This window comes from Pollicipes pollicipes, unplaced genomic scaffold (assembly GCF_011947565.3).
Source record: "Pollicipes pollicipes isolate AB1234 unplaced genomic scaffold, Ppol_2.1 Scaffold_6686;HRSCAF=7923_pilon_pilon_pilon, whole genome shotgun sequence".
Taxonomy (NCBI): Eukaryota; Metazoa; Arthropoda; class Thecostraca; order Pollicipedomorpha; family Pollicipedidae; genus Pollicipes; species Pollicipes pollicipes.
This window is the reverse complement of record NW_023596921.1, coordinates 34,088,458-34,099,578: the sequence shown is the minus strand read 5'-3', so window position 1 is coordinate 34,099,578 and position 11,121 is coordinate 34,088,458. Positions and strand designations below refer to the sequence as shown.

At 57.6% G+C, this 11,121-nt stretch overlaps 1 protein-coding gene and 1 long non-coding RNA gene across 2 annotated transcripts; both read left to right on the top strand.

The window, feature by feature from the left end:
* The first annotated feature begins 91 nt into the window (after positions 1-91).
* LOC119107554 (uncharacterized) lies at positions 92-5,564 on the top strand. The gene is made up of 3 exons (XR_005095238.1): positions 92-123; positions 4,281-4,353; positions 5,474-5,564. It is a non-coding gene; the product is annotated as an uncharacterized LOC119107554 (long non-coding RNA).
* A 57-nt stretch (positions 5,565-5,621) lies between these two features.
* Positions 5,622-9,617, top strand: LOC119107553 (uncharacterized). The gene is made up of 5 exons (XM_037231037.1): positions 5,622-5,919; positions 6,246-6,463; positions 6,833-6,966; positions 7,830-7,923; positions 8,357-9,617. Exons 1-5 carry the CDS (start codon positions 5,890-5,892, stop codon positions 8,748-8,750), a joined length of 870 nt encoding a protein of 289 aa, XP_037086932.1. The 5' UTR covers positions 5,622-5,889; the 3' UTR covers positions 8,751-9,617.
* The last annotated feature ends 1,504 nt before the right edge of the window (positions 9,618-11,121 follow it).

Genomic DNA, 11,121 nt, shown 5'->3' with positions numbered 1-11,121 from the left:
GCAGCTGGAGGACCAGCTGGCCAGCCACCAGCGTGACCTGCAGACGGCCCGCGGCGACCTGCAGCACGCGGCGCGCCTGCTTCGACGCCGCCATGGTTCATGGTCAACTACATCTCCACCGAGGTGGGTGGATCCGCACTTGGGCGGGGGCGAACACGGAGACGCGAGAGGGGCAGGCAGCAGAAGCGAAGCTAAAGTCTGATGGGCTTACAGGCCTATCGACGTCAGTAGTGCGGATAGTGACTTTGTTTTCGTTTTTGCGCGAGCACCGATTCTCAATATCTGTCCTTCATGAGCGAAAACTACCAAAAGCAGCGAAAACTTCTTTCTAGAGATGACTGCTCTTCGCCCCTGGGTGGATTTAATGGCGCTTCGTTTATGGACAGCAATGAGATACAGCGGTCCGGGCGAGCTACCGGGCGGTCCTCGCGTTATCGTGGTGGGAGTCTTCATCGATGCGTGCAACTGCTGGTCTATTAGCGTCGCAACCTCTCACGTTTGTGGCGGTGAAATATCGACCCAGCATGCCGCTAAACGGTGCGGGCGGGCTGTGGCGCTGGGCGGGCTCCGCAGCCGGCTGTAGCGCACAGCGACGGCGACATCTTCCGGAGACCCTCGATCTCGGCCAGAGCGGCGGCAGCCGTGTTTCGCGGCTCCGTCGGCGCCCGCGTGGCCCGTCAGCCGCAGTCGACCGGCGGGTCACGACCTGACCCGGCTGACTGCGCACGGCGGACGGCGCGGCGGGCGGCCGCACGCGGACAAGATGGCCGCCCGACGGCTGACCTCGCCGCCCTCGCGGCAGGGCTGCCACTTTGGGCAGGCGCCCAAACACTCACGACTCCCAAAAAGGAAGTTGTAATTTAATGGGTGATTTGATTCAGTTACGGTAATCGGTCTTGTTTCTGTATAATGCGACGTGCTGGGGCGAAAGCGGAAGCAGAAGTAGTGATTGATTCTGCTGATGAAAAGCTCAGCTTCTGCTGATCTGGTCAGGCGGAACCTGCTTAGCAGATGTGACAGCAGTGCCACCCTGAAGCTGAAGGAGTTGCGTCAGTAAACCACGCTTACGAAGGTGGAAAGATATCATTCAGTCTGTGTCTGAATCCTGGATCGCGAACTCTGTGGAACGCTCAACTGGTACTCAGTACTATCAGCAGATCACTTACCTTGCCATTTTCCGGAAGAACAAGAAGCACCAGACTAACCCGGTTCGCCGTTGGCCTCCTAAGCTGACCCGGGTCGCCCATCGCGCCCGGGACTTATTTCCGGATCCGGTGGTAGGTCAGCATGTCGTTCCATTGCCGGCTTTCGCACGAACGCCCTGTTGCTCACGCCCCCGATCTGGGCCCTGAACCACCGCTGACGGACGACGACGCCCTTGAACTTCTGCCTCCTCGCGCCTGGCGCGCTATAACCTCTGACCTGCGATGCGCTGGTGTCTGGATAAAACCCACCTCTCTCCTCTCTCTCTCTTCTTCCTCTCTCTCTCTCTCTCTCTCTCTCTCTCTCTCTCTCTCTCTCTCTCTCTCTCTCTCTCTCCTATCTCTCTCTCTCTCTGTCTCTGTCTGTCTCTGTCTCTGTCTCTGTCTCTGTCTCTGTCTCTGTCTCCTGTCTCTGTCTCTGTCTCTGTCTCTGTCTCTGTCTCTGTCTCTGTCTCTGTCTCTGTTCTCTGTCTCTGTTCTCTGTCTCTGTCTCTGTCTCTGTCTCTGTCTCTGTCTCTGTCTCTGTCTCTGTCTCTGTCTCTGTCTCTGTCTCTGTCTCTGTCTCTGTCTCTGTCTCTGTCTCTGTCTCTTGTCTGTCTCTGTCTCTGTCTCTGTCTATGTACTCTGTCTCTGTCTCTGTCTCTGTCTCTGTCTGTCTCGTCTCTGTCTCTGTCTCTGTCTCTGGTCTCTGTCTCTGTCTCTGTATCTGTATCTGTCTCTGTCCTCTGTCTCTGTCTCTGTCTCTGTCTCTGTCTATGTCTCTGTCTCTGTCTCTGTCTCTGTCTCTGTCTCTGTCTCTGTCTTCTGTCTCTGTCTCGCTATGTCTCTGTCTCTGTCTCTGTCTCGTCTCTGTCTCTGTCTCTGTCTCTGTCTCTGTCTCTGTACTCTGTCTCTGTCTCTGTCTTGTCTCTGTCTCTGTCTCTGTCTCTTGTCTCTGTCTCTGTCTCTGTCTGATGTCTCTGTCTCTGTCTCTGTCTCTGTCTCTGTCTTCGTATTGTCTCTGTCTCTGTCATGTCTCTGTCTCTGTCCTCTGTCTACTGTATCTGTCTCTGTATCTGTCTCTGTTCTCTGTCTCTGTCTCTTTCTCTGTCTCTGTCTCTTGTCTCTGTTCCTCTGTCTCTGTCTCTGTCTCTGTCTCTGTCTCTGTTCTCTTTGTCTCTGTCTCTTGTCTCTGTCTCTGTCTCTTGTCTCTGTCTCTGTCTCTGTCTCTGTCTCTGTCTCTGTCTCTGTCTCTGTCTCTGTCTCTGTCTCTGTTCCTGTCTCTGTCTCTGGTCTCTGTCTCTGTCTCTGTCTCTGTTCTGTCTCTGTCTGTTCTCTGTCTCTGTCCTCTGTTCTCTCCTCTCTCTCTCTCTATCTCTCTCTGTCCTCTCTCTCCTGTCTCTCTCTCTGTCTCTCTCTGTCTCTCTGTCTCTCTTCTCTACTTGTCTCTTCTGATCTCTCTGTCTCTCTGTCTCTCTGTCTCTCTGTCTCTCTGTCTCTCTGTCTCTCTGTCTCTCTGTCTCTCTGTCTCTCTGTTCTCTGATGTCTCTCTGTCTCTGTCTCTATGTCTCTCTGTCTCTCTGTCTCTCTTGTCTCTCTGTCTCTCTGTCTCTGTCTATGTCTCTGTCTCTGTCTCTGTCCTGTCTGTCTCTGTCTCTGTCTCTGTCTCTGTCTCGGTCTTGTCTCTGTCTCTGTCTCTGTCTCTGTCTCTGTCTCTGTCTGTCTCTGTCTCTGTCTCTGTCTCTGTCTCTGTCTCTGTCTCTGTCTTGTATGTCTCTGTCTTCTGTCTCTGTCTCTGTCTCTGTCTCTGTCTCGGTCTGTCTCTGTCTCTGTCTCTCTTGTTCTGTCTCTGTCTGTCTTCGTCTCTGTCTCTGTCTCTGTCTCTGCTCTGTCTCTGTCTCTCTCTCTCTCTCTCTCTCTCTCTGTCTCTCTCTCTGTCTCTCTCTGTTCTCTGTCTCTCGTCTCTCTGTCTCCTCTGTCTCTCTGTCTCTCTGTCTCTGTCTCTCTGTCTCTCTTGTCTCTCGCTGTCTCTCTGTCTCTCTGTCTCTCTGTGTCTCCTAGGTCTCTATGTCTCTCTGTCTCTCTGTCTCTCTGTCTCTCTGTCTCTCTGTCTCTCTGTCCTCTCTCTCTCTGTCTCTCGTCTCTCCTCTCTCTCTCTCTCTCTCTCTCTCTCTCTCTCTCTCTCTCTCTCTCTCTCTCTCTCTCTCTCTCTCTCTCTCTCTCTCTCTCTCTCTCTCTCTCTCTCTCTCTCTCCCTTGCCTATTGTCCTATCTGGCCTAAACCTTGAGGGGGTCCATCAATAAGCATGCCTCGTATAAGTATACATTTTTATCGATCTGTCTATCCATATACCCATCTTTATCTACATTGCCTGTGCTTACCTCTGTGTGTTCATAACTCTGATATCTCCGTGCCCATCTTGCTCTTCCTCGGTGCCTCTCCCCACTCGATCCGGGCTCGGGTCCGGAGCTGTGATCCGCCGACCGAGTCGACTCGTGCCGTCGATCCTCGTCGTGATAGGTCGGCGTCAGTCCCACAAGAAGCGGACCCGCTCGCCCGACCCGCCTCCCGGAGATACCCAGCCGCGCGGCCGCCGCTCTGATCCGGTCCGGCCCGGTCCAGGGTCAAGTTCTCCGTACAGCCGGCCCCGGCGCGGTCAGCGGAGGCCCGCTGCCGGCTGAAAGGCGGCCGCCGGCCGGGTCTCGAACCCGCCACGGCGGGACGGACTCGAGCCGTTTTATCCCGGCTGATTGGGTCCGACGGTGTCTCGTTAGATGCATTGTTCTCGCACTATCGGCGCCATCCGTCAGCGTTGAGCCGTGGTTGTCAAGGTAACGGCCGGCGGCTGGCCGAGCGCTGGCCGCAGCCGGCCGGGAACGCCACGTCTCGCCGGCTCCCATTGTTCGCACTCGGGTTGTTTCGTCTGCCACTGGGGTTTGAGACAGCGTGACGTACAAAAGCCCTGGCACGCCGTGTGCGATGGCTTGTCTGTGCGCCGGATCGGCTGCCCGGCTCGTATGCGGCAGAATGCGCCAGCCAACACCGGCGCCGCTGCGGTGGTCTGTGGCGTCACGTGACCCGTCCGTTCCCCTGTTCCAGTACAAGCCGTTCCAGCTGGCGGACGAGGTCCAGGCGCTGCAGTCGCGAGCCACCGACATTCAGCTGGCGCTCGGTAAGCTGTCGCACGCCTCTCGCGCCAGGTCGGGCGCCAGACGCGGCCGGCGGCGGCTCGCGGCGTGGGCGAGTGCCGCCGGGCAGCGGCGGCGGCCGGTCGGGCCCAGAACGGCCGGCAGTCACGCGCCGCCGGATCCGGGACTGGCGACCGGTCGCTCCCACACGGGCCCGCTGCCGCCGCCGCGACCCGCCGCCGCCGCCGCCGCCGCCGGCGACGTTTGGCGGAGGAGAGCGGGGTGAAATGGCGGCTCGGGATGAGCAGGCTTCAGCAGTCCACTGAGGCGAGAAAGTCGAAACGTCATCTGTTAAGTCAGGATTCGACCAACGTCAGCTGCTTATCAACGACCAAGGAGAAACCGTGACCTTGGAAGAACAATTTAAAGCGTAGTTGTAAGACGACCCAAACTGAAAAGCATCCAAATCCGTGACACTTCTCACACTCGCGTCAGCGCGCAACGTCGAGTACATCTCGAACGACCGCAGTGATTCCCATGCCCGGGTCTGAGGTCTCAGATAGCGCAGACAGTCCCAAGCCGCGGCGGAACCCGCCTCGTCACCTGTCGGGACAGGCGCCGTTATTCCGTGCTGAAACCGGCAAAGCGCTTCTGAGGAAAAATGCGGCGTGGATCTAGCTTCTTTAAGGACGTTATTAAGATGGTTAAACCCGATATGACTGGCCAAATAGGTCATTTGTCTGGGACAGTTTTACCAACGCCATAATGATGTTTCTGTTCCGTGAGAGCAACGCTTAGGTCAGCCCACCTGTAAGTGAATTTAAAGTGCTTACTAAATGCCAAAACCTTATAGTGCGAAAGCTGGAGGTAAAATGCCAACGTGATCGTCGTTTAAACTTTTGCTCTGCTGACAAAAGGTCACGATGTTTGTGCTTAACATTTGCGGTTCAGAAAGCATTGATATTGCGATGGTGGTCTCAGGCTGATACTTGGTTATGAACATGCGCAATTGGGAATGGGACCGTACAAAGCTCAACGATGCACTGCCGATGGGTGCATTTGTGGGCTCATTTAGAAGACAAACGGACAGCCATGCCGTTCAATTACGGGCTTCATTCACGTTGTGTACGAGACCATGTACTGACGGTGGCGCCACCTTTGCAGACGAGGCTGCCGCCACCCAGCGGCGACTGGAGGGCACGATCGAGGAACGTGAGCGGGCGCGGCTGCAGCGCGAGGAGGAGGTGGGCGCAGAGCGGGCCGAGCTGGCCGCGAGACACGCGGCCGTGCTGGAGAGCTCGCAGCAGCAGCTGGCCGAGGTGCGCGACGCCTGGCACCAGGAGCGCCAGCTGCAGGAGCAGGAGCTGCAGCGGCAGCAGGAGGCGCGCGACTGCGACCTGCGCGAGCTGAGCGGTCAGCACGAGCAGAAACTGGCCTCGGTAACGGCCCAGTGGGAGCACGAGCTGGTGGAGAGCCAGCGGCGCGCCCATCTGGAGGCGGAGGCGCTGCGCCGCCAGGTGGCCGAGCTGCAGCAGCAGGCGGACGAACTGGGTCGCCGCGAGGAGGAGCTCAAGACCGCTATGGGCCTCAGCAGCAACACAAAGATCCAGGTACCACGCTTGCCGGACGGCGCAGGCGCCAAACGGTGAACGAGTTGGATGCATAACGTTGCAGAGGTTTTTTCAGCATGTGATCAGGGAAAAGCTGCTGGGGACAAAGTTATAACCAATTTATTAGAACTGGTGCCGCGCTGGACTTCCGTTTTGTGCCGTACTGTGCCGCACTGTGCCGTACTGTGCCGTACTGTGCCGTACCGGCAGTAGTGACGCAGTCTGTGTACCAGCCGGACCAAACATGCTGCGTTCGATGCGTCAGCCAGACTGCCCCAAGGCGGCATTTCGGCATGCCTGCGCTCATCGGTGCCCGCCACCCGCAGGTCCTCTCCGCTCGCATCAAGGAGAAGGAGAAGGACATCCGTTCGCTGAACGCAGTGATGGAACTGAAGAAGGAGGAGATCCTGCAGCTGCGTCGGGATCAGCTGGAGCTGCAGCGGCTGCGTGAGCATAACGCCAGACTGGAGGAGCGCTGCACCAAATACCGCGCCAAGGCTGAGGATCTGGAGGCGCAACTGAGGCAGCGCGCCATTGTCGAACGGTGAGTGGTGAGAAGGAGGCCTTCGGAGAGTGCCACGGCCACGCGGGTGTCGCAGTCGGGGCTTGTCGGCCCTGAGCGGCGCCGTTGTCTTGATTGAAGCATTTTTAGTGCTTATTTGGTAGGTTCTGTTCTTGAAAATAGTCACCGGGTGTTATTTTGTGGCCATGTGAAATGGCAGTGGTTAAAAGGTGTGTTGTTTTATTCATTGGCGGAAAGCAACTTGGCAGAAACATGCTTTTTTCCCTTGACTGCGGAGTCGATTTTCCCTAGATTTGCCCGGGTACCAGCATTATTTCGGTGGATTCAGTGCACACAAAAATACACTGGCATGTGGCCACGGTATCACAAGAGCTAGTCCTCGTCCGGCAGGCAACTGTGTGAAGAAAACTGCCGACTGCAGGAGTGCCAGGACAAGGAGACCAAGGCCAACAAACGGCTCTCGATGGAGAACGAACAGCTGCAGTACAAGCTGCGCAACCAGTCTGACGTGCAGACGACTCCAGGTGAGGTGGCGGCCGGCCAGGTGAGGTGGCGGCCGGCCAGGTGAGGTGGTGCCGCTCAAGGAGACTGCTGGCGGGTCCGGGCGCATGAGGGCGACGGTGGGGAGACTGCATGCCCTTCTGTTGGAGCCCGGCTCGTCACGCCGTGGCCTGGACATAGCCCCGACCAGCCACGGTGTGGTGTGGCGAGGAAGCACGCCCGTGTCCCCACCCGCCGGACGCGGAGGATCGCCGTGAGCCCGATTTGCCGCACCCGCGCGGGCTACACCGCTCTGTGCGTGTGCGCGGAAGAGAAGGGTCATTGTAGGTCAAGGGTCATTGAGAGTCATTGTAGCCTGCTGACCGCCGTAGCTGGCTGACGTGTTCACTGACGGTCCAGCCAGCTAGTCGGTCAGTCATTGGGACAAAATATAGCATTTATTTGGCAGTTAAGTATCAGACGCAGGTGCGACAAAGCGTTGTGGGAGCAGGACATTGGGCCTCACTCATTGCGTTGATGTGTAACATACTGGCGGTAGATACCTGGTAGTCGCACTCTCCAGACCGTATGGTCGCTCCAGGTGGTTCGCTTCCTAGGCGTCGGTGGAGGTCTGACGAAGCCGATCTTTTTTGGATTGGTTTCGTCCGGTCCTCGTTCAGTCGGCAAGCTGTGAACGCTTGGTGCGCGCCGGCGGCTGTTAGGACCCGAGTTTGTGCGGACGTGGATGTTGTGTCTGGCTATGCTGCCGGGCTGGGAGCTGGAGCGTTCGTCGGGGCATGACGCTAGCGGCACGTAGAGTCGGCCCTGCCGCCGGTGGCTGTCGTGTCGTCTGCCCGCTGCCCGGCGCCTGCTCCCGCTCTAGCGCCGAGTTTGGCCGCTCTTTCAGGCTCGCTGAGTCTGTCGTCCATCATCCGGTCTGCCGCGGCACGCTCCCCCAGCACCTTTGCGCGCGCCTGCAGCGAGTCGCCGCTCACCTCCAGGTAAAGGCGGCGCACCGCGCGACACGCTACGGAACGCGGCCGGCCCAGCACCGTCCGTCGGCGCCGGCACGCGCAGTCGCGCCTGCATGGCCTTGCCGGGTCCAGCAGGGTGGTCAGTGTGCAAATGTGTGCAGTGTGGCCAGTTGGCTTTGGGCGAATCGCGTCTGTCTTGGCGGCCAGGCTGGCCTGGTTTGCGACGTGGTATTTAATGTTGTAAATTAGCAATGTGCCCGTGGGATCAGTGACGCGCTTCTCACTCACCGTTGTCGTTGACAGAGGCTACCGCCGCCATGTTGGTAAAAAGCGCTTGAGTCAGCATGCTATCACCATAGGCCCTCTGCCGCCAAGCGCGGGCCCCACTCTTTCACCAGTGCTGGGAGCTGACGTCCGCCGCTTTCTCCTGCCCTCGCTGAACGGCCCCTCCCGCCGGCAGAGTGAGCCCGCGCTCGCCGCTGCGCTCCGACTCGCTGCGCCGGCGTTCGCGTCGCTCGGACGAGGCGTCGCCGCCGCCGCAGGTGACCGCCGTCGTCGAGAAGTCCGACTCCATCAGCTGGGTGCTGGACATGGAGGGCGGCGGCCGCGACTCGTCGGCAGAGCCGGACGACGCGGCCGACAGTCTGTCGTGCGACTCGTCCTCGGGCCACGGGCCGAGTCGCGGCGGCTCCGAGAGCTCCGACTGGGAGGCGGCCGAGCACGAGGCGCACGGCGTGTTCTACCAGCTGAATGCGCCGCCGGGCGCTGCCTCGGGGCCCGCCTCGCTGCCCGCCGCCCTCAACGGCCACAGCATGCAGGACATTCCGGAGACGACCGAAGGAACCGAGATCTAGCCGCGTGGGCGCCGGCCGATGCCGCCTCCGGCCCGGTACGCGTCGCTGGCGCCGGGCGCACGCGTCGCCGGCTCGCGGGTGATATTTATTGTCGCAGGTGGCGCTGGTGGGAGGTGACGGCGCTTGGTGGCGCTAGTGTGGCGTTACGCGTGACCGGTGCGGGAGGGTCGGCGCGGTTTACGAGGCCAAATATTCGATGTTGATCCGTGATCCCATTCAGCTTGGCGCGCAAGAAGACGTACATTCCAGGCTTCGGCTTCTGTTCGTAGTCGCCCGTGATACGTCTGTACATACTGAGGTGGCCGCCTCACCATGCTAGCGTGCGCTGCCGCCCGCGCCGCTGTCTGTTGTCAAGCATCTCTTGACCCGCTCGCTGGGAGACTGCGCGTTTTGCACGGCTGCTGCGCTGCTGAGATTCTGACGAGTCTCCCCAGCTGTAGTGGATTCAGTACAAGTACCTGCGCGTCTCGCGCGTTGTCGGTTTTGTCGATACCTTGAGTTTGTGTACGTGTTGGCTATAAGAGCGGTGCGCGGACGTTTCTTTTTGCCAGCTCACTCGAGATAACCACCGGCGCGCCCCGTTTTGGTCAAGTCTGAGCGCGTGCTGTTGTGTGATGTGGCCGAGTGGGCCGGCGCCGTCGTGTGGCAACTATGACGCTAGTCTAGTTACGCTGTTGTGGGTCGCGTTCGCTTCGCTGCGGATGCTGGACGGAGACGCGTGCTGCCAGCTCTCCATGGTACAGCTGGTGTGTTAGAGCCTGATGCGGCGGTCCGGTGTGTTCGGAGCACAAGCGTGTAGCCTGCCGAGCCGGCAGATTTCACCAGCCGTTTGTGTATTTGTAATGAAATAAATATATGGTCGGAAAATGCGCGCCATTTCTGCGCAGTGTGCAACGTTCTGTGGGATGTCAGATGCTTACATGTAGTCTAGAAGTCCTTAAATGCACCTGGTGAAATGATGAAGGCAAACATGACCATCGTTGATTTGATTCATTTTTATTTTTTTTATTTTTAATTCCATTCATTTGATTCATCTGATTCATTTGAAACATGATCATACTTGATTCGCCGACATTAATTTCCTTGCTTCGGAAAAAAATGGATCGAACGGGGGAGCTTGCCGGGCTGTGTTGTTCCTTGTTGGCGAAACAAAAACAATTTCTAATATGCTCACCAAGACAAGCGACGAAGCGTGTTTCAGCAAGAGACCTCCGAAAAGAAGGATGGTCTTTTGCTCGACTCACTGACACTGACACACACTGACACTGGTCACTGACATTTCATACGCGAACGAATAAGCAAAGCCAGAACTGAACGGAAATAGAAAGATAAGAATAATAAGCGTCAAATTCCGAGCTGCACGCCACATGTGTAACATTGGCACTGCTACAGCCTGGTTCGTGCCAGCCCATCTAGGAATATTGATCTTAATCTACGGTGCAGTGTTGGTTCGTTTTGTACGGACCCTGGCCCCCAGTGTTGGTGTCGGCGCCTAACATTTCGTGGAAACATTGCAATGGATTGAGGAAATAACCTAAATGCAACACATAGCTTACTTCTGGACATCATTTCACTTCCATGGCTAGTATGTTACTGAAGTGAACGACCATTTGATAAATAATGTACAAGAAGTATGCGTTCACGTGGCACCACCGGGAATACGTGATGCCCTTATTAAATTGATGACCTATTACCACGAGTCCGAACCATCCTAATTCAAAAATTCGAGGTGGACGCGTGAAACTAAATGGATCAAGGCAAAACAATTGTCACCGGTCGCTGGCGCGATCGCAGGTATCTGGTTCTCAGATGCAGAGCCTTATCATTGCCCTTCTGGTGCCCTTACGGTGCAGGTACAGTTACAGTTTCATGGGACCTCAGCCCGATAGCAATCCAATCTCCTTAGCGAGTTATATTTTTAGCGAGATCAGCGAGTTGTTACGTGTCACGCAAAACTGATTCGCGCGCGACAAATCGCGCCAAGGCGCGAGGACGTTGTTAAAGGTCTCTTTCTCCGCCTGGACCCTGTTGTTAAGGTGCGCCCGCTGGACACCTCGCCCACCCGTCCAGCCGCCTGGATCTGGAGGCCTCTCAGGACGGCAGCGACACCACGCCCCTCCATCCCAGCCAGCGAGAGGTTCCGCACCTCTCACACGGTTTCGCCCCGGAGGCCCGCTGGCAGTGCCGCCAATCGCATCACTGGCTCCTCAGTACCGATAAGTGACGCCATCGCGTAGTCCTCCCACCTTTCTTTCCAGAGGAGGAAGGCGCCAGGCCGACAGTGAAAATGTTCAGCCGGAGGGAGGAGAGGCTCGCAGGTGCAAAGCTCGGGACTCGCCGTCGGGCGCCGGTGGTCCTGTCGGCTGCACCA